General features: G+C 45.0%; 1 protein-coding gene across 2 annotated transcripts in view; it reads left to right on the top strand.

Annotated features, from left to right (window-relative positions):
- Positions 1 to 975: 975 nt before the first annotated feature.
- Positions 976 to 22,500, top strand: part of stk24b (serine/threonine kinase 24b (STE20 homolog, yeast)) — a 24,157-nt gene continuing 2,632 nt past the window's right edge. The window contains exons 1-9 of one of the 2 annotated variants that reach the window (XM_062517970.1): positions 976 to 1,784; positions 8,727 to 8,957; positions 12,833 to 12,889; positions 16,267 to 16,375; positions 18,025 to 18,182; positions 18,507 to 18,692; positions 19,028 to 19,173; positions 19,920 to 20,058; positions 20,512 to 20,574. In XM_062517970.1, the coding sequence (XP_062373954.1) occupies positions 1,743 to 1,784; positions 8,727 to 8,957; positions 12,833 to 12,889; positions 16,267 to 16,375; positions 18,025 to 18,182; positions 18,507 to 18,692; positions 19,028 to 19,173; positions 19,920 to 20,058; positions 20,512 to 20,574 (1,131 nt within the window). In that variant the 5' untranslated portion in view covers positions 976 to 1,742. The remainder of the gene's footprint in view (positions 1,785 to 8,726; positions 8,958 to 12,832; positions 12,890 to 16,266; positions 16,376 to 18,024; positions 18,183 to 18,506; positions 18,693 to 19,027; positions 19,174 to 19,919; positions 20,059 to 20,511; positions 20,575 to 22,500) is intronic. The other variant, XM_062517971.1, reaches the window with a different exon arrangement.

Here is a 22,500-nt window from a genome sequence, read left to right as displayed (position 1 = left end):
GTGAGGTTAGTGCAACAAAAGGGTCCATGATAACAGTATGCAAATACGTCTCAGATTGTGCAGCGAATCTTTTTCTCAAGCTCAGTAGACCACCACTCATTAATTTGAACTGAGGTCATATCTTGGCTCATATGTTGGCTTGAATATTCTTAATCTCATCCAGCCTGTGTTTGAGATTTAACTGTCTGTCACGACCCTGGTGTCTATGTCGGTAACAGTCTGTCTGTAACGACCCTCTCTCTGGAGCCCAGGTGCGCACAGGTGTGGGTCATTGGCATAGGATACGAGGTTGTCCTTGATATGAATATATGTGTCCTTGATATGAAGTTGTGTATTAAGAGCGGTATGAAAAACCAGTCAGCATCATGTGAGCATACCGTATGCCTATCGCTGCGGTCTCAGCTCATCAGGATTCAGAATAGAAAAAATATGGGCATAAAAACGAACACCCCTGATGTAGGATAATAATGTGTGCATGATTTATAATCAGTAACCATAAGTCGGTGTGCCTTTGTCATTGTTTGACCTTTTGAGCCTTCGTCCCAAAAAGTTTGAGAACCTCTGGCCTACATCACCCTCTGTGGGTCCGATTACGTTTTTTCCAGTCATATGCCATAGGCACAATATCAACATCAAAGTAGACTGAATTTAATTTACTGTTCTTCTTATCCATTGTGTAATTGAAATAAACCTGACAATAAGTTGTTAAGGAAATATTTCCCTTAGTTGCATGTTTCCATTTGTGAGTATAGGCCTAGCCTACAGCATTTTGCAAACAAAATGTCTTGGGGCCAGTGTTCTGTGTTCAGTTTTGAAAACATGATGCTGATGGACAAAGGTGTTGAGCAATTGAGGAAAAACAGAAGGGAGCATCCCTAGCCTCATTAGCAAGTGGGATTCACTAGAATCTTCCTCCCCGTTTTCTGAACCAGTTGCTCCCCCTGCAGTGCGAGGCGTGCCATACCGCGTCCGGATCCGCCCTGATGCCCGAGTGACAGCGTTGACAAGATGGCGGAGAGCAAGGCAGCGAAATGAGGATGACAACACATTCTTATTAGTTGCGACCAATGGCAGTACGCTTGTTTGAGAAGCTTACGATCGTGTAGTCACAGAGTGCAGGCCAACTAAATCCATTTTGGCCAGAGAGCGGAGGCGAGTCGCGGTGCAAATGTTCCCGGTAACCTACTGTGTTCTGTTGGGGAAATCCTTTGGCGCAAGGATCACAGCCAAGCAACTCTGCTGACAATTTAGCTTGCCAGCTAGCTATCTTGCTAGCTTCCAAACATAGCTCCCTAGCGGACGTAGCTAGCTAGCTAATGTTGTAAGCTAGCTACGTTGGTAAAGCCAATGCACTTGTAAAAAGATTATGAGTGCGGACAAAAGGACGGTCTGTTGCAGATACATGCTTGCATCGGGAAAACGACGTCTGGTGTTGATAATTTGAACAGATAGAATCTCAGTATATGTTGTTCGGACTGGGCTTAAAACAAGTTTGTTTGCATGGTTAGCACAGGAAAGAAGCCCGAAGTGCAGTGCTCCGATGAGGCATTTTGCTGACTACCGGAGTTCGGACCAGGTGGATGTTTATAAACAGCGCTGACTAACGTTAGCTAAGTTTGCTACGGACCATTCGTACTCACAACACGGACATTTGCGGATCTCGAAGTTCTTTGGAATTGTTCTCTCTCGTGTACTAAGTGGTTCCAAGCAAACGTTCGCAGTTATTAAAGTTGCTTGGCATCATGGCTCACTCCCCGGTTCAAGGCAGTTTGCCGGGGATGCAGGTAAGACAGCACGCCTAGCAAGCTACATCACATTTTTTGTGAAGTGCTTCGTAATGTGATTTTGTCCTGTATGGGATTTATTTGGGATAATGTGAATATCATGTGATTTACTGTCTTTGAAGTCTCTATATGACATGCACAGGCTATGTCAGTAGGAAGTGCAAAAAAAGAGTTGAACATCCTGTGAACACAACCAATGCATTCAGTAATGTTCACTTATTTCTACAAAATCAGTAGCCTAGCCTATGCATTTTATGAAAGGTAAACAGACCACTGAAAGACTGTGGCATTGAATAACCTTGGTTATTTCCGAAGTCGTCGACATATTCCCATATTGTTGCAACGAAATCGCAATTGTAGACTGTATTCAATTAACAAAATGCATAGGTCTCATAAAGAATTCACATATTAGATGACATTTGCTAGCTACCACGGCTACTCCCCACTATCTCCCCACTCCATGGATTCTAGAGGTATCCTCAGTTGTTCAGGGGTATCCTCAGTTGCCCAGGCATGTTCGTTACAGACAGCATCCCCTAATGAGTAGCCTTGTCCCGCAGCTCTTGCTGTGCCAGCTGAGTGAGAAACTAGGACTCTTTTCAAGCAAGTTTGCTACAGAAAAGTTAAGAAGAGGAGATATCCTTCCTCTTTCACTAGTCTGATCTAGATGTTTTTGACTGAAGTAAATCATTCTGGGATGAACCCTTTTTTTTTTTTTTTTTTAGATAAACTGACCGAGGAAGCATGTAGGCCTACACTGATTTTAAAATAGCAGAGTGTCTAAGTCTATGTGCAGATGCTTGGATACATTGTATACTTCTCTCTATTACTCTTTCCCCAAGTCTTTAGTCAAAGAGCAAAAATGTTCCCCACCCCCTTCTTGCACCGTATAAGGTTTCTGTTTATTACCATTGATCCAGCTTTCCATTGACATGTAAGCCTTTTGTGGTGGAAATGACCTATCAGACCTATTCTTTCTACAGAGTAATTTATGTTCTTCAGTATGTTAATATACTCGTGAAGTGTATAGGCCTACTCATTTGATCTGGGTTTGCCCTCTCTATGCATCTGTAGATTAGTGTCAATTTTCCACTTGGCATCAGTCAGTCCCTCTTTATGGCCCCATCTGCCATATTGCCTAATTCAGGACATGAAAACCTTATCAGTCACCATGGGATGAGAAGATACCCTAGAGTGACCCTTTCTCCAGAAGGACTATCAGCAGCAGTTAGTCACAGCTGATCTCCCTTGTGTGACTGACTGACTGACTCTGTCAAAAGCCTGGTTTGGTGACCTCTCCCAGATGACCGTGTGCTTGTGGTTTGGATTGGAGAATCTGAACTAGTGCATTTTGTGTTCGTGTACGTACGTGCGTGCGTGCGTGCGTGCGTGCGTGCGTGTGTGTGCATTGTGCATGCACGTGCATCCTCCTGTTGCCGAGGATTTAAATACTTTGGGCGTGAAAGCTCAGGCCAGGGTAGAGAGGGAGCTGAGCCATGCCTGGAAAGAGGCGTTGCGTTGCACCGTGCTGGGGGTCGGCCAAGCTGGCGCGGCCCTGTGCTGCGCAGCGCAGCGCAGAGCAGAAAGGGCTTTGGCGACCGCTTAATTCTCCAGCGAGCCGAGGTTTAACATCGGGACGCAAACATCAGCAGACTAGCCCAGGATCTAATGAGTTTTCAGCTCTCCGAGGCTCTGTACGGCAGTTCCCACTCCATACGGCAGTAGACATCAAAAGGCACAAATACCTATGTTGTGACCGGTGCTCCCTATTGGTGTGCTGTTAATGTGACGGTGAGTTTAAACTTTCAGATGTCACTGAATGGTCATTAGTGGTCACTCAGATGTGGTCAGCAGATATCTTGAGTCTTGGAAACACATTCACATTTCGTTCATTCAGATTCATTCACTCATTTTATTCCAGTCCACCAAAGAGTTTTCCCCCGCCGTGTGATATCCATCTTGATATACGCAAGAAGAACGACCCCAATAGACTACAGCACTTTGCCTCTCCCATCTAGTCGTATTGATTCTTCAGGGTGTCATTAAGGAGATTTACCCCACGGGAGCTGAGTGTGCAGGTCTGCATGCTCGCTCTCTCTCTCTCTCTTTCTCTCTGCAGACATCCCCGCCATCCAACCCAATTAGCCGCTAACAAGCTTCTCATCTCGGGTCTTCGCCATGAGAGCTCTTCAATTCACACAAACCAGCTCCGCAAGACCCGGCATGTCCTCCGCATATTGCATTAGCGACCTCGGCTAGCAAGCAATATGTTTTGATTAGGATTTTGTTGAGGTCAGAACGTCGTGGAGCTGTTTTTTTTTTTTTACATGGACAGCTCCTACACGGGGGAATTACTTACTTCCTGGGTTGTGTTGGTACACACAAATAATGGGGTTTGACGTGTATCTTGAGCATGTGTGTTATTATGCAAGTGGTGGAGGTGGAGTGGAGGTTTCCATTGGAAATGGATATGGTTTCTATCTATATAGAGAAGGGTGTTTGGATGCTGGAATCTTCTATGAGCTAGCGCTGTATTTGCACAAACAGCATCACTTCGGGCAGCAGCAGCAGCAGCAACAACAACAACAACAACAGCAGCAGCATCAGCAGCAGCAGCGAATTAGCCTTTCTTGTAGAGCAGCCACTCCATAGGCTGTGACCTAGTAGTGAAGTCTGCTCTTTGCCCACTGGAGCAGAAAACCCACACACCAACCATAGTCGCGCGTAATAGGCTGCATGTTGGAGCCGTGTTAGGTCAACCCTTTTGATTTCCACAGAGCAGACAGCCTCTCTCGCTCCTCCGTCTGTCCCGGAGAGAGTGCAGACATGGGGGGGAGAGAACGAGCGGTGCGTAAGGAAGCGTGAGAGCCGTATGGGCGTTGGGGGAGGAGGAGGAGGAGGACGCGAGAAAGAGAAAGAGCGCAGCGGCGGTGGGTTAGAAAAGCGAGGCATGCATTTAGATGCATCCATCCATCCAGCGGCGCCATAAGGAAACTGGGTCACTCGGTCGCGTCTCCCAGTTCACGCCGCTGCCTTGTGACGGGTGATGGCTCCGGGGCGGCCGACGAGGGAAGTGCTAACTGTGTCAAGAGATGGACCCACTGTGGCCACAGCTGCGGCACCTTCGTGGTCAGACACGTCCCTTGAAAAGACTCGGGAGACGGTCACACCTCTGCTGTTGACCTCTTTTTCAAGTTATTTATTCAAGAAAGGCGGTTTGCCGATACAGCAACGTTGAATAAGGAACTGATGAGAGATCAGAGTGTGTGGCTACCCATGTCCTTGTTCATGTTCCCGATCATCTCTTTGCCAGCACCTCTGCTTGGGCATGCAGTGTGCATTCCTCCTCTTTGCTTTTCACACTTCAAGTTGAACAGATAGAAAACTGCTCTTCAGAGTAGGATGATTCACTTTGTGAATTTTTCATTGGGAATTCAGGGGAACCCCCCCGAAGGATTCTCTCATGAGTCTGATCCCAATGGAGGTGCTCTCATTGTGCCGTTGACACGGTAGATTCAGAGATGGCAACCAAATCAATGGTAGTCGAGTACAATTCTGACTGTATAGGTCTGTTTCCGATAATGCAGCGTTAAAAGTCATAGGCAAGGACTTGATGCTAATCAACCCATCATGTGCTAATCATGCACTAGGCTGATTTGCTTTGCTTCAGCACGCAGTGACTTAGCAGCCTTGTTAGCGGCCAGATTCAGATGTGTCTTTGACGATATGACACTGATCCACTGCTACACATGGAATAGCAAGTAAGCCTCTGCAGAGCCGCAGTCCACAGGACTCCGGTCAGCTCAGGTCAGGTCACAGCACCTTGGCTCAGCCTCTGGACTGTCTAGTCAGGAGCTCTGATCGCATAAGATCTGAAGTGCTGATCAAAGTCATTCCATTTGGCCTGCTCGCAGTACACCTGTCTCTCAACTCCCCCAGAGGGGTCACTTGCGTATCCAGCACAAAGTGGGCAGAATGGCTTTCAACACAGCCTCCAGCGGACGTGACTGCAGTTTGACATTTCTTTTTTTAGGAATTGGATTGAGTCACTTCCTGCACACAGTGCACACACACTGATGTGTTTTTTTCCTCCCTCCCTCTCTCTCTCTTTCTCTCTCTCTCTCTTTCTTTCTCTCGCTCTCTCTCTCTCTCTCTGTATGTGTGTGTGTACACGTACACTCTCTGTTGGTGCGTTTATGCAAGTCCTTCTCCACCCATTAGACCTCATGTCTCATGTGGCTCACATGATCTGAAACACACACACACACACACACACACACACACACATCCATCCAACTCATCCCTATCAGAACGGGCCTCTGGTGGAATGAGTTTGATTGTTACACCTGTCAGACCCCATTGGGCTCAGTGCATGAGAGGTCAGACCTCACCTTGAGTGTGCATGGAGCGTTATATGAAGGGCCTAAAGGACTGGGCTTTGGAGTTAGTCTGATGGCTGGAGGAAGGGGACAGGCCATAATAAATCTCCTTAAGTGAAATATTCATGGGCTCTGGCCTCTTTCTCTTTTTCTCTTTCTCTCTCCCTTCTCTCTCTCTCTCTCTTTCTCTCTCCTCTCTTTCTTTCTTTCTTTCTCTCTCTCGTGTGTGTGTGTGTGTTTGACAGAGAGACAGAGCTATCGTGTGTGAGAGAGGGAGAGAGAGGGAGAGTGTGAGAGGGACTGTGTGTGTGTGTGTGTGTGAGAGATAGGTCAGTTCATCTCTAGTTGACAGGCCAGAGATTGGCAATCAGGCCCCTATAGACTCTGTAGCCGCACCCCATCCGTCACATAGGACTTCTCAACACACACACACACACACTGCAGATTTCTACGTACATTTCCTCATTCTAGTCTGTGTATTAACCATGACGTGAGATATTAGTGACACAGACTGTTAATCTGACATCCTCCAGAAGTAGAGATACAGATGGTGGCTGCATTGGGTTTTTGTTTTTTATATATATATAGTCTCTGTACCCTAAACGGTTTGTTAAGAATTCTTGTCTTGAAGCAGCCTCGCATATTCACACTCTCAAAGACCGTTTGCGTTTTTTTGTGGGGGAAGGTAAATCCAAACAGCATGGCTGGCTTGGGCTTTTCATCTTGCTTTAATAGTGTAATATTATAGAGTAGCTTCCTTCCACCTCGAGGCCATTGAACTGCAGTGGGATTTATTTATGGAGTGGATCTCTGCACTGCAGGCACGTTTGGCTATCGTTCATCTCCAAAAGAATTGTTGTGAGCTTGAAATTCCACCTCACGTTCCCGAGGCTTTGAATTATCAGTGTGAGAAATTAGAGCTGGTTGCATCACATTCGCTGAGCTACATCCTTTTCTCCCTGGTGTCTTATCTCAAGTTTTGGCCCATTCTTTACCCCCCCGGTCTCTCACTCACTCACTCATTCTCTCTCTCTCTGTCTCTCTCAATCACTCTCTCTCTCTTTCTCTGTCGAGTCTTTGATTGCAGTCCCACTCCTGGGATGTGCCATGTTTGAAAAGGAAGTTTAGCCTAGCTTTCCCACAACTCTCTTGGGCTAGTAGAGTGCTAGATATTGCCACGGAGCTACCAGGCCAGCTGGTCGAGCGTGGCCCTGCAGTGTTGAGATCATGGGGTCAACTCCCATGATGCACCAGTGTTGATGAAATATATGCCTCCACTTTACCCGTAAGCCACTTTGGCTAAAAGCATCTGGGAAACGCTGCTAGCTAATGATGGTGTATGGTATAGATGACATGAATGCAGGCAGAGGGAGAGGTGGGGTCATATACCCATTAGCCACAGACCAGGAGTTCATCCAAGCGTCGGGTCCTTAAAATTGAAGTAGAATTGCGAATCAAGTGAAGGCTTAAGCTGAGGAGTTTGACACCAACCTGAAAACATTTCAGATGGTGTTTGAATTAGCCTGTGTCTGAGCTGCAAAAGAATGTGTAGCGTGCGTGAAGCTGTGTGTTTGAATTAGCGTATGTGAGTCGGGAAAAAGAGCGGTGTGTGCGTGCGTGCGTGCGTGCGTGCGTGCGTGTGTGTGTGTGTGTACAAACGTCGGCTTATGCAGAGCATTGGATAGCCAGTCCACTCTCCTCCACATCTTCTCTGAAATCCCCAGAGGGAGTTCCGCAGGGGTCAATGGCCGGAGTGCTGCTAGCGACAACACACTGTAGCCTCTCCAGATGTGCTGCTGTCTACAGACCCGCTCTCTTGTCCATACAGTCATCTCCTGAAAATAGCTCTGTGTTTTTCTTTGAAAAAAAAAAAAAAAAACATTCATAAACAATCCTGTGTTTTGTAATGTTTGTATCAGAGAAAATATGGTTGTAATTAACAGACCGCTTTTGAGGACAGGAATTTACCAGCTTGTAGTTCAGTCCACAAGACAAGACTTTCTGTCAGCAGCGTTTTCGCCTCTGTAGGAGTAGTAGCCAGCACCTTAATTGTACCTGTGTGATATTGTTTGGATGATCTTGTATCATGGATGTGATGGTGTGTGTTGACTCTGGGATGAAAGTCTCTCTCTCTCTCTCTCTCTCTCTCTCTCTCTCTCTCTGTGAGGGTCATCTGTTCCCACATGTTGTGACATTGTAGCTCATTATTTGATGCTGTGAGGTACTCCATCATCTCTCTCTCTCTCTCTCGCATATTCTCTTCCTCGCTCTCCCTCTCTTTCCCTCTGTCTTTCTCTCCCTCACTCCTGCTCCCCTCCTTCTCTTTCTTTCTTTCTTTCTGCCTCCCTTTCTCTGGGTCTAGACTATCGTCTTGTCTCAATTTTTTAGGATGTGATACATAAATCTTTTTGCTTTTCAGTGTTTATATATCTTAATATTGGGAAGTAGTGTTAACCCTCCCTCCCTCTCTCTCTCTCTCTCTCTCTCTCTCTCTCTCTCTCTCTCTCTCTCTCTCTCTCTCTCTCTCTCTCTCTCTCTCTCTCCCTCTCCCTCTCATCTGTAGAGTCTGAGGGCCGACCCTGAGGAGTACTTCACCAAGCTGGAGCGCATCGGCAAGGGCTCCTTCGGCGAGGTCTTCAAAGGCATCGACAATCGCACCCAGAAGGTGGTGGCCATCAAGATCATCGACCTGGAGGAGGCCGAGGACGAGATCGAGGACATCCAGCAGGAGATCACCGTGCTCAGCCAGTGCGACAGCCCCTTCGTCACCAAATACTACGGCTCCTACCTGAAAGTGAGTGAGCCCGAGCCGTCCCTAGCCATCACACCTCCATGATCCCATGGCCTCCAAGTGCACTAAGAAGCACAACACGAATGGTTTCTTACCGAATTCATTTCTTGTTTTGTGTGTGTTGATATCCCCCCGTCCGGAGTTAGCTGTCTCCCAGACAGTCTCCCAGTCTCCCAGAATTGTTTTGAGTCATCTTATTGACATTTAGTAATAAGTCTTACTTTATTACTAAATACTTTCAGTCCCTGCATGGTAGAACACTTACAGTAGATGTGCTATTTTAAGCGTTCCCCCCCATTCACTTATTTTGTTTCCCCATATATCTCAAATCGTAGATGGAGGATGCTAAATGCCTTGGGTCCCTGACTGTTGTGCGGAGTGCTGCAATGTGCTATTTTAAGGGAGGCCTGAATATTTGAAATGAAATTAATGTGTGAAGACTGCTGTCTCTGACACCTGTCAGGCCTTACTCTCCATCTTACTGACTCACACATAATGACCGGCGACATACCACAGAGTAGGATCTCTCGCCCTCTCTCTCACACACACACACACACACACACACACACACACACACACACACACACACACACACACACACTTTCCACACTTTCCACTTTCTGCATTTCCTCTGGATATGAGATAGCATCACCTCTACATCACCTCTAATTCTCTCTCTCTCTCTCTCTCTCTCTCTCGCTCTCTCGCTCTGTACTTTGTTCTTTTCCGCCCAAGGTACATCCATGTAATACATTTCTCCAACAGGCAGCAGCACCAAGCACAAATCGTACTAGATAAAGCCGTATCAGATATCAAAGCTTTGTGCACGTGCACACACACACACACACACACTCACACTCACACACACACACACACAGTGCCCTGAGTCTGAAGTTTACTTCCAGTTATTCCAATGGTCTAGTTAGGTACAGTACAGTGTTGCCCAACCCCCAACAAAACATGAAGGGAGGAAAAGATATCGAAAGCTAACCCTAATACTTGGCAGCGACAACATATGCCAATTCTGGGAGGGGATTGTCCAAAATTATTGCATCATTATAAATGCTTGCATTTTGTTGTCACTTGGCGTGGGCTTACACCAATGTTTTCACCTTGAACCAACTATAGAAATAGTTCTGATGGACAGACATGTTGCGTTTGTCCAGGATTGTCTCACACATCTCTGTGCATAGACACACACACACACACACACACACACACACACCCAGTGATGGAAATAGATTGTGCAGATCTGTTGGCGGCGTGGGACTTCCTGCTGCCCCAGAGGTTTAGAAAAGGGTGCTCACTCTTCAGCTCTCTCTTCACTGCGACCGCAGGGACGAGCACAACACCGTCTGGTGCAGTCCCACCAACACCACACACACGCGCACACAAAAGCACACACACACGCACACAAAAGCGCACACGCACACACACACATTCTCTCATTCAGACACACTCACACAGACACGCACACACACATTTCTCCATTTCAGAGAAGCTTAAACAGACACACACACACACATGCATAGACATGCACGTACGTACGTACACACATGCACACACACACACACACACACACACACACATGCGTGACATGCACGTACGTACACACATGCACACACACATTAACTCACTCACAGACACACACACACACACACACTTGTCCATTTCAGAGAAGCTTAAACACAGGCACAAACATATACATAGACATGCACATACGTATAGACACATACATACAGACATGAGTAATCTTTGTTAACCTGCATGCTTGTAGTGGTTTAGTCCATGCATTCCGTTCATATAGTGAACGTTCTGATCTGGACTTAGTCTGTACGTGAGAACACAGCTGTGGTTAAGAGCAAAGGCAGATTGATCCCTGATCTGTGCTTTTCTCGCCTGTTGATTTGTTTGTTTGTTGTTTTGTTTGTTTGTTTGTTTGTTTGTTTTCGTCTGGGCCTCAGCTGTTTTGTCTCTGCCAGCAGCCATAGGGTTTATGTGTTTGAACTAAACTGATCTGTTATAAGGAGGTGAGACTGCAGACTGAGTGGCGTGAGTGAGTGAGTGAGTTCCTGCAATCTGTTTTTCTTTATGATTTCCTTTCTAATTAAGCGTCGGTTGTGGTCAGGGGCTGGCAGGTGTTACTATGGTTACTGTTGCTTGTGGTAAGACCAAGGAAGTCTGTCCTCCTTTTGTAACAATAAATACATACCACGTTTAATAGTAAAAACACACAAGTACACACACGTGTCATGTTGTTATTAGCTGAATATTGGGATGCATCGTAGCATGTGTCTAAAAGGAGAAGAGAGCTGGCTGTGATATGGTATGTGTGTATGGCTGCTGCTGGGATGTTGTTAGGAGTATTGAATAGAAATATGTTGGTTATGAAATTAACTGCTGAGATGGTTTGTTCTTTTGTGTGTGTGTGTGTGTGTGTGTGTGTGTGTGTGTGTGTGTGTGTGTGTGTGTGTGTGTGTGTGTGTGTGTGTGTGTGTGTGTGTGTGTGTGTGTGTGTGTGTGTGTGTGTGTGTGTGTGTGTGTGTGTGTGTGTGTGTGTGTGTGTGTGTGTGTGTGTGTGTGTGTGTGTGTGTGTGAGCACAAGTATGAGTGTGTTAGTGTAAGTATGGGTTGCATCAGCGTGCTGTGGCTGCTGGCTGCTGTAGCTGTAGGGGCCCCCGGTGCTAGCTGGTGGGGGGTCTGCTATGACTGCTCCACTGTATGCAGGTCAGAGAATGAATCATTCATTTGGATCGGAGAGGGAGAGAGAGGGGGAGAGAGGGAGAGAGAGAGCAGGCAGTGGGGCTATGGTCCTTACGGGGCTATGGCAGTCTGAGAGAGGGGGATGAAGAGAGAGAGAGAGAGTGCAACTATGGTGGAAATATTAGAGTATCTGGAGAGTCTATTTTCATGTGGTAGCCTGTTTTGGAAAGAATTTCCAAGTAAACCACTCACACACACACACATGCTGCCTCTTTTAAGCGCGTCATGTGAGTGAGGAAGTATGTAACCCGATTTTCGGTTTCCCACCCTCTCGACTGCAGTTAATCCCAAATTAAACTTGGATTAGAAGTAGCTCAAACACCCACACCACAGCCCTCTCCAGAAATAAAAAATGTTTGTGGTTTTTTTTTAATTTTTTTAATCTCTTCTCCATGTCAAAGCGTCAAGTCAAGTCATAGCAAACAGCAAAACCGCATCCTCCCCTATATCTCCAACCAGTGCCATACTTCAGTAACATTTAAAGGTGCTGTCAGCGATTGCACTGGAAGTCGAGTTTGTTTTATATTTATGTTTATATTTCAATTTATTAGCAGACACTATTTTCCAAAACAACGTACATTATATTTTGGGCGTTGGTTAGGAGCTGGGCGAGCATGCAGTAGTCTGAAAAGCTGTAAATAAAAGTGTCTGCTAAATGAATAATTGTAAAGATAGATATATAAATATTTTAACCAAGGACCAAACAAAATACGGTATTCCCCCAAAAAAATGCACCGAGGGTTTCGTTTCTGTTTGGGGGACAGTTTTCCGAGCCTGGGCCTACAGAGACCAGGTTTTTGTTACAATGCATTCACGGAACGGGCAGCTAGCTAGATGACTGCTGAATGTGACTTTTGACCTGGATAGTCCGCCCACAGAGACTTAAAGGTCATCTGTAAAGATTCAAAGCACCTTTGGTTATCACCTTAACCGAGCTCAACCTCTAAGCTTAACCTTCTAGCAGAGTGTCAACCGATAGTTTGTTAATAATCTGAGCAGTTGCAGACAGTTTGTGAGCGTACTCTCCAAATAAAGTGTCACCCATACTTCTTCCTCTTTTCTTTTTTTGTCCTCCCTTCCACTCATCCTTTCCTCCTCTCTTCTTCCCGTTCCAGGACACAAAGCTATGGATCATCATGGAGTACCTGGGTGGTGGCTCTGCCCTGGACTTGGTACGTGACGTCTTGGCACACGCAACACGGCCAAAGAGCTGTGACCTTGACACATGCACACGTAGGCACACAGACGCACACAGATAGATAGGTAGATAGATTGATAGATTGATAGATTTTATTGTTTAATTAATTAATGCTAATTGAGTTAGCATTTGTTAAACCAGTCAAACTGAGGGAGTTTGAAATAGCACCACATTATTAGCAATAAGTACACAAAGTATTAATCCCAAACTTGTCAATCTATGAAATATACACTTAATAAATGATTAGTAAAGAATTAATAGCAGATAAGAGTATCTTATCTATCAATATAAAAACGTCATCAACTTCTCCTGGTGCTCTGCCTAGAGAGAGCATACCGGCGCAGAATAGTGTTTCAGCCGACAGGACGGGACAGGACGGGACTGGATGAGCAGGAGTTACAGTACATGAAAAATGACCTCAATTCTTAAAGATGGTTCTTTGGCTGTTGAATGTTAACATCAACATTCGTTGGTCAGAGTTGAGGACTTTAAAATGTAAAAAGAGGTACTGTCTAGTGAAAGTCTACCAGTGGGGTATACTACGAATCTCGTTGAACATAACCAGGTTTTCTTTAGATAACCTGGATTGCTAAAAACGAAAGTCGCAATCAGAGTTGAGTGGTACTACGAAACTCACTCAAGGATGAATTTGTCCATCTAGGCTTTCAGCTCAGATCTGTGCGCGTTCTCGTGGTTGGGGTGACTTTGACCAATCGGGAAACGTGGAGACGCACAAGACAGCCTAGGTTAACCAACGATTACTTCCGCATTTATGAGCGGCAGAGAAATCTAGGGTGGTCTTTTTTAGTGTCTAACCCATAACATCAAAAAATCGATGGTCATCAAATATTGCATGGTATGCACGTCCATAGTAGTGACATATTTTCACGGGCAACATAGTTAAAAGCGCCTTCGAGATTCAAAATGTTTGCAGAGGCGGGGCTGAACCTGTTCGAATTTTGACAGATTAGCACACATGAGATAACTTCGTTTTTCAAGATAATAGATTGGTACGATACCATGGTGATACAGCGACGCTAAAACAAATCCACTTTCGTATGACAGCATACCCTGGCTTTGAGCGCAACATACCTCCCTAACCCACTAATCGAGATTCGTAGTATACCCCACAGGTTGCCTGGGGTGAACCTTGACCAAAGATGATTATAAAGGCTGTGGTCATCTCGCGACTCGATAACTGTAACGCTCTCCTGACGGGCCTCCCAGCCTGCACATATAAGCCGCGGCTAATAGTCAGGAAATTACGGTAATGCTCGGGAAGTTGAACTTCTTGTTAGTTCAAGTCGGACCAAAGCTCTGCTCCAACGTGACTAGCATATATGCTAGGGGAGTCACTTATTCATACCACTGCCAAACCATAGCCAACATTAGCAAGCACTACCAGTTGGTGTGATCCCCACATAAGACCTAGAGATATGCAGCTACTGAATATTTGCTGGTTGTGTGTATGTGCTTGTTTGCATGTTTAGGTCAAGAGGATTGTAATGTTTCTGGATGTGGGAAGTGTGTGTGTGTGTGTGTGTGTGTGTGTGTGTGTTACTGTGTGTGTTACTGTGTGTGTGTGTTGTTTACGTTAAGCTGTGAAAGAATGTGAGTCTGTGTGTGTGTATACGGGTGGTTGACATGACATGGCCTTTTTTTGGTCCAGAGTGTCAAACTGAAGTAAAGAAATGTCTAATCTGCAAATAAATGTGGTTATATTGTTCAGAAAAACCTACTTTATATGAACATATGGACCATTCATGCCAGTCATAATCCTATTTCTCAAAATGTTCAGCCAAACCAGGAAAAGCTCATATGGCGTGACTGTCCCGAGCCCATTTCATAAAGTTTGATTTTGAATAAAAAAAAATCTAATTAATATATTTTCCCGTTACTTAAATACAATGAATACTAAAGATGTCTACTTGTAAGTCTGTAGTGTTTAAAGTCCAGGCATAATATTTTTGAACAAGCCATAAACAAAAACATTTTGTCCCAAAAATCAATATCATATGGTGTGACCCTAAATTATGTTTTTTAAATGTGCAATTGTGTGGAGACCTTTAGGGATAGGGGGGTCCTTCCTCATTCAGGAAGTATAATAACTTCTCAGAAGGACATTGAAAGTTTACGTGTTGAGTTATCTCTCATATTTCTTTCAATAAATCAAGTATTTCCAGCACTCCTATCTCAGTTCCACTTTTCGCTGTCTTTTGGTGTGACCCATTTTTCAGGAAAATTTCAAAAGTAAATAGTTTTTTGGTCAAAATTACCTTTACATCTATGTTACCATGTTAAAGTGAGCATATGATTTTGGTCCTAGCATGTAGCCTCAAGACTCATTGTTCTGCTAAGTGCATGAAACCTCATATGGAGTGACCCCATATCATATGGTGTGATGGGGTTTTGCTGTCACACCATATGATTTATTTGTCACACTATATGATATAATCTGTATTTTCCTACATAAATAATGTTTTTTTCAAACATATGTTTAATTAATAGTTTAGTGTTATACATATTTTAACATATTTAACATTTTGTTAACATTTATTATGTAATATGTGGCACCTATTACCCAAGTGCTATACAATATCTGGTGGAATTCTGTTTTACAAAGTTCTGAGTTTTTAACAGTGATCCTTTATGTGATATATTTGTCTTAAACTGTGATTTATTGTTTGTGAAATGCATATATTCACATTTTTGCATTAACAGATTGTTATTTGGTGTAATTTATCATATGGTGTGACACCATATCATTTGGTGTGACATCAAGAAACATCAAGAAATTATGAAAATAAAAAGGCTTTCGGAGTCTAAATCATACAAATCTGAATGTAACAGATAGGAAATAGGGTCAGCAAACATTGTATGCATTTCATTTCTTTTGTATCAAGATATGTCCAAATTAATATGAAGTTTATTGTAAGATTTGGGACAAATGCCTTACTTTGTGTATTGATGAATAAATATACTGTAAAATATAATACATTTCCACAAGGAAATGCTAGATCTTGATTGAGTAAAGATAGAAGATTATGATACACTGACTCACATAAAAAATATATACCCCATCATAGTTTTACACACAATAACTTTCATGTCACACCATATGATAATTTTAGTCACTAACACAAGACATTAGTGAATAAATATGAATTCCAATACAAATTCTAAAAGATCATACATATTTTGGGAATGGGAGAGTCAGTACAACATAACTAAGTGATTTCCATGCATAATATCTGATTTTTTTTTCAAAAACTTTTTTTCGGCCTAAAACGTCAACCACCCATACACGTATGCGCATAGCGATTTAGCTCTAATAAGTGTGTGTGTTTTCAGATGGAGCCAGGGTTGCTGGATGAGACACAGATTGCCACAATCCTCAGAGAAATCCTGAAGGGGCTGGAGTACCTACATTCTGAGAAGAAGATACACAGAGATATCAAAGGTGACACACACACACACACACACACACGCAGGCACGCACACAATGGTGCATAAAAATGCACAATAAAAACTCACACACCCACTCATTCACTCACACTCACACACACACACACACACACACACACAAGCTTTCATAGAAATGATCCACACCCTCTTGGAGCCTCCCATCATCCCTCCCTCACTGTAATGACTCCATTTTGTTTTCATAGCCTTTTGATGTATAGAGGACAACAACAGATGCCAGAAAAACAACAGATTCAAAAAAGCTGCCAAGACCTCCATTAGAATGCTCTCCCCATTTGGGCCATGACGTCGTATACACAACGTGCCCTCTTTCTCCTAGTCTTTCTCTCTCAGGAGAGGCAGCTAACAGCTTGTCCTAACAACATCCGAGCGTCCGACTGTCATGTAGCCTTGAACACTCTCCGTTTCCATTGAATCCGTTAAATATGTTGGTCCACTGCGTAGTATTTCTCGCTCATAACTCACATAACAAACAACAGCACTCCACTCTCCATCTGCACAGTACATGCTAGTATGGTTATGGTTGCATAGCAGACAAAGACAAAGTCTAAATAGGAGAAAAGTAAATATACAAGTCATTCAATCAATTATAATAACAATAACTGAGGAATAATGAGCAATAATAAAAACAATGTCAATTTAATCAATGGCCTAATGGAAACAAAACAACACTATAATATAGAAACCATAATCATAAGAAACGCTAATAGACTAAGTGCACAGTAGAGACAGAGCAGCACGTCGTCCACCCTCAGAGTTATCAAACGAAACTGTGCCCTTAGCAACAACCAAACACTTGGGTTTATGAGTGTATGAAAAAACGTTCCTCTTGCCCTTTCTCATGCGTTTTTATTGTGCCCAATGAACAGTATTCTCGCGTAACTTTATGATGGCGGATGGAATGAACCGCTTCTACGCCCCAAATGCGGAATTTTGTTGCCCAACAAAAGGGTTTATCTGAAATGACATGTTGTCCAGTCATGTTGTCACAACATTGGCGCGCTGGCGTCTTGTGCAATAATTTGCGGGGGTTAACTTATGAAGTGTAAAAAGTCATTACAGCATGGCCAAACAACCGTGAAGTCAAAGACCCGATGTTGAACACACGAGAGATAATTATCGTGAGGGGATCGTTAAAGCACATTAATGTTTTATGCCGCAAATGGACACATTTTTATGAATGTGATCAAACATGCACAAGTTAAAGAGCCTATGAAACATTTGGCATGTTGTGTAATGCACGTTGTTGCATTACCGCGGTCATAATGGAGTACACTATGAAGAGAAAAGAAACCTACAGCAGCCTATAGCTCGTCTAGAGTAGGAAGGGCCTCTAGATTATGGGTGGCTCTCAAACACTGTCCTCGATCCTCGATGCTCGGTCCTCGAGGGGCGTTCCCACTGATCTATAACTAACACTTGATACTTATCCCATTGTTGCCGCCCCATCATTCTTTATCTAGATCAGTGAGGACGAGGATCGAGGAAGGAAGGGAGGGTGTATAAAACATCAAATGAGAGGCACCCAATGTGTTTGTGATAGTAATTAGCCTTTGGCCCGCACGGCTTGCCCCGTCTATTTTGTGTGAGTGAGCCTGACCCCCCTCCTGTGTTGTGTGATGGTAGCGGCGAACGTGCTGCTGTCCGAGCAGGGCGAGGTCAAGCTGGCCGACTTCGGCGTGGCCGGGCAGCTGACCGACACGCAGATCAAGAGGAACACCTTCGTGGGCACGCCCTTCTGGATGGCCCCCGAGGTCATCAAGCAGTCCGCCTACGACTCAAAGGTGTGTGTGTGTGTGTGTGTGTGTGTGTGTGTGTGTGTGTGTGTGTGTGTGTGTGTGTGTGTGTGTGTGTGTGTGTGTGTGTGTGTGTGTGTGTGTGTGTGTGTGTGTGTGTGTGTGTGTGTGTGTGTGTGTGTGTGTGTGTGTGTGTGTCCAGTTATTTTTATACCGGCCGTTCTACTTTGTATTTGTTTGTGATTATACTCATAGGCCTATTCATAGTTTTATTCCGCTGTGAGAGAGACACAAAGACTCAGTCTCAGACACACAGACTCTTTTAACTGACCACTCTTCTTGTGTGTGTGTGTGTGTGTGGCGCGCCTCCAGGCAGACATCTGGTCCCTGGGCATCACAGCCATCGAGCTGGCCAAAGGAGAGCCCCCGCACTCGGACCTGCACCCCATGAAAGTGCTGTTCCTCATCCCAAAGAACAACCCCCCCACGCTGGAGGGCAGCTACAGCAAGCCCCTCAAGGAGTTCGTGGAGGCCTGCCTCAACAAAGAGCCCAGTTTCGTAAGTGGAGCCGCAGATGACGTACAAATAGAAATAGGCTCAGGTTAGTTTATAAATGCATGCATATGTATTCGCTCGCTCAACTTGACATGACACAGGGGTTGTGTAGAGGAGATGCAGAATAGGAAACCTTTTGTGGTTTGTAGTGTAAGTCAACTGTGTGTGTCTGGCCAATTTCTTTCTCTATGATTTGAACTGTTCTAGTTCTAATTCGAACCATCGCTCGCTCTCTCTCTCACTCACACACACACACACACACACACATTGTTGCTTTCTCTTTCTCATGCACACACACTCTGTCTCTGTTGCTTTCTCTCTCTCTATTTCTCTCGCAGAGGCCCACAGCCAAAGAGCTTCTAAAGCATAAGCTGATCGTTCGCCATGCGAAGAAGACCTCGTACCTGACTGAACTGATTGACCGATACAAGCGCTGGAAGGCCGAGCAGTCCAGAGAGGAGTCCAGCTCGGACGAGTCCGACTCGTACGTCTTCCTCCAATCCAGTTTTTTTCCCCCCTGTCTTCTTTAAAACATCAAAAAATTACCTTGACAAGAAACGCCTGTTCTCGGTGCTGTTCAGACATCCACTGAAGTTAGCATGCAGAGGAGCTAGTGTTGGGCTGGCTGTCTCTAATGCCATCTGTTAGCATGCTGTGTTGCAATATATTACATGCAGTGCATTGCAAGTCAATGAAACAGGGCTGTGTGTGTGTGGCCGTGTTCAAGCCGACTCGAATCAGAGTTTCTTTAAAATCACGTGAGAAGGGTCTTTCTCCTGCTATTGCTTGTTGTTTAGTGTCAGTTCACTTGGTCATGAGAAGAGGTTCTGAACTAAAAGCTATTCTGCTGTCAGCTCCTCTAGAAATCAGGCTGTTGAGTTGCAACACTTGGCAAGTTGGCAAGGTCATTTGTACTGGACTTTGTGGGCGTGTGCAGCATGCATGCCTGTTTGTGAATGTATGTGTATGTATGTGTGTGTGACTGTGTATATATGTATGTGCATCTGTGATCATGTTTGTGTACGTGTACAGTATGTGTGTGTGCGACCGTGTGTATATGTATGTGCATCGGTGATCAAGTGTGTATGTGCTCTTGTATTTGTGCGTGTGTGTTTGTGTATATACTCATGTATGTATGTGTGTGTGTATGTGCTATTTGTGTGTGTTTGTGTATATACTCATGTATGTATGTGTGTGTATGTGTGTGTGTATGTGCATATGCTCATGTAGTTGTGTGTGCAGGGAGCAGGATGGCCAGGCGTCAGGAGGCAGTGGCTTTGGGAGCGACGACTGGATCTTCACCATCCGAGAGAAGGACCCCAAGAAGCTGCAGAACGGAGCCAGCCTGGCCGGGGCTCCAGAGGAGGAGGTGAGGGAGAGAGAGAAAAAGCTCTGATAGATAGAGGGATAGATAGATAGATGGATGGATAGATAGATAGAGGGATGGCTAGATAGAGGGATGGCTAGAGAAATAGACGTTGAGGCAGATAGATGTTGAGATATACAGATGGATAAGGACAGATAGATATTGAGATGGATAGACAGACAGAGTAGTGGCTCTGTAGGCATTTGCCTTGTAAGTAAATGCTGAAGTTTGAGTTGATAAGAGTCAGATAAGAGTCAGTCAAATCTGATTCTTCCAGAATCTTACATTTAATGACTGTTTGAAAATGACCTATGGAATGCATACAGTAGGTCAAACAGTGAATGATGTAGATAAAAAAAATGTAGTCCGATGCATAATTGCTTTATTTAAGAATAAACATTTAATATTTCTATTATCCCCCTCCTTGTTTTTCTGTTCTCCTCTCCTCCTCTACAGAATGTTCCCAAAAGGCCTCTATCTACGAGCTTGTCCACCATCATATCTCCTGCCTTCGCTGAGGTAAGCCACCGTACTGTGTAGGAGATTATACCTCTGCACACTCTACACACACACACACACACACACACACACACACAGACCCTTTATGACTTACTGAAGACCAAGACAAATGGCTTCCCCTTATTCCAGCCCTCTTTACAGTACAGGCCTGACATCTACTGGTGGTGTCTTCATTTGTAGCTACTGGCGCTGTCTTCATTTGCACCTCCGACATGCAAAGACTAATACACGTCTTGGGAAGCTGGGAACATGTGAAGCATTATCCCTGATAAGATTACCTCAGCCCAAAGTCACACTGAATGTGTGGAATAATTTAGAGGCAGTGTCATCATCGGTGCCGAACTTAAGCAGTGTGGACTGAAATTCCCTTTACCAGTTCAAACGCTCTCGTGTGTCTGTGAAACTAGAGCCAAAGGTCTGTCTCACTTTTAAGGGATGGACTGCTTTTTGTACAACAGTAAGAAATGTTGTCCCCCTATTATAATGTGCAAAAGAACCGCACTCACTAGTTCGTTATCTTTTTATTCTTTATTGTAGCACCATGCCTAAAAAACGAACGCGTTTCGGCGTCAAGCCGTCCTCAGTGTGTGAAAAATGGCCAAAATTCCCCCTATTATAAAACAAATATGCAACTGCAGGTCTGTCTCACTTTTAAGGGATGGACTGCTTTTTGTACAACAGTAAGAAATGTTGTCCCCCTATTATTATAAAACAAATATGCAACTGCTTGGTTGATCAGAAATCAGAATACCTCAAGTGTTCCTTGGATACATCCAACTGACATTGCATCGGGTTATCCTCTAGAGATCAGACTCCAAATGGAAAATCGATGCTCTGCTGTGCACGTCACGATCATAACACTAGCAGCAGCGTCCACCGTTGTGCTGCCGGTGTCAACCACTCCGCAGAGCGAGTTGAGTGCATTCATTTCCCGTAATTGGAATGACCTCCGATCCTGTTTGCGGTTGTGCGAGGGAAGCCGCCAGGGTCCATGCAGCCCAGCTGGGCTTGTTGTGTGCAGCGCATCTGCTATTAGGCGGCACAAAGCCCCCGTGGGAGATTGATCCGGTCCGGTCCGGTCCGGTCTGGTCTGGTCTGGTCTGGCCGCCGGCTCACCGGACCCACGTGCCGCGCGGCTCACCGCGGGAGCGCAGCTTTAGGGAGGCGCCACGTCGCTCTTCAAAGAGTCCTCAAAAGGAGGCTGATGATGACGTCCTGCACTCGCCCCCCTCCTTAGTATCAGACACACACACACACACACACACACACACACATCCGAACACACACACATTCTCGCACACACACACATCCGAATACACACACACACGATCACACACACACACACATCCGAATACACACACACGGACAGAGAGAGAGTGATAGGAAGACACACACACACACACACAGTGACAGACATATCCATACACACGCGCACACACAGACCCACACACTAATCCGTTGTGAAGGATGGCAGTGTTGGAGGAGGAGTTTGATGGATGGGGAGATTGGTGGGTGGGGGAAATGGCCGAGAGAGAGAGAGAGAGAGAGAGAGAGAGAGAGAGAGAGAGAGAGAGAGAGAGAGAGAGAGAGAGAGAGAGAGAGAGAGAGAGAGAGAGAGAGAGAGAGAGAGAGAGAGAGAGAGAGAGAGAGAGAGAGAGAGAGAGAGAGAGAGAGAGAGAGAGAGAGAGAGAGAGAGAGAGAGAGAGAGAGAGAGAGAGAGAGAGAGAGAGAGAGAACACTGAAGCTACTCCCGCTCATCCTTTCCCCACTCTTGGCATCATGCCCCCCCCACCCTCCCACCCCCCTTCAAGGACACCTCTGCTGTGGCTGGCGATGAGGCTGCAGAATGAGCAGGCTGCTCCAGGAGTGTAGGGCAGTGTACTGGACACAAGGGCTGTGTCCAAAAGTCAAGCGCGCACGGCGCAC

This window comes from Sardina pilchardus, chromosome 17, assembly GCF_963854185.1.
Source record: "Sardina pilchardus chromosome 17, fSarPil1.1, whole genome shotgun sequence".
In the NCBI taxonomy this organism is placed as follows: Eukaryota; Metazoa; Chordata; class Actinopteri; order Clupeiformes; family Clupeidae; genus Sardina; species Sardina pilchardus.
This window is presented reverse-complemented; position numbering and strand designations above follow the sequence as displayed.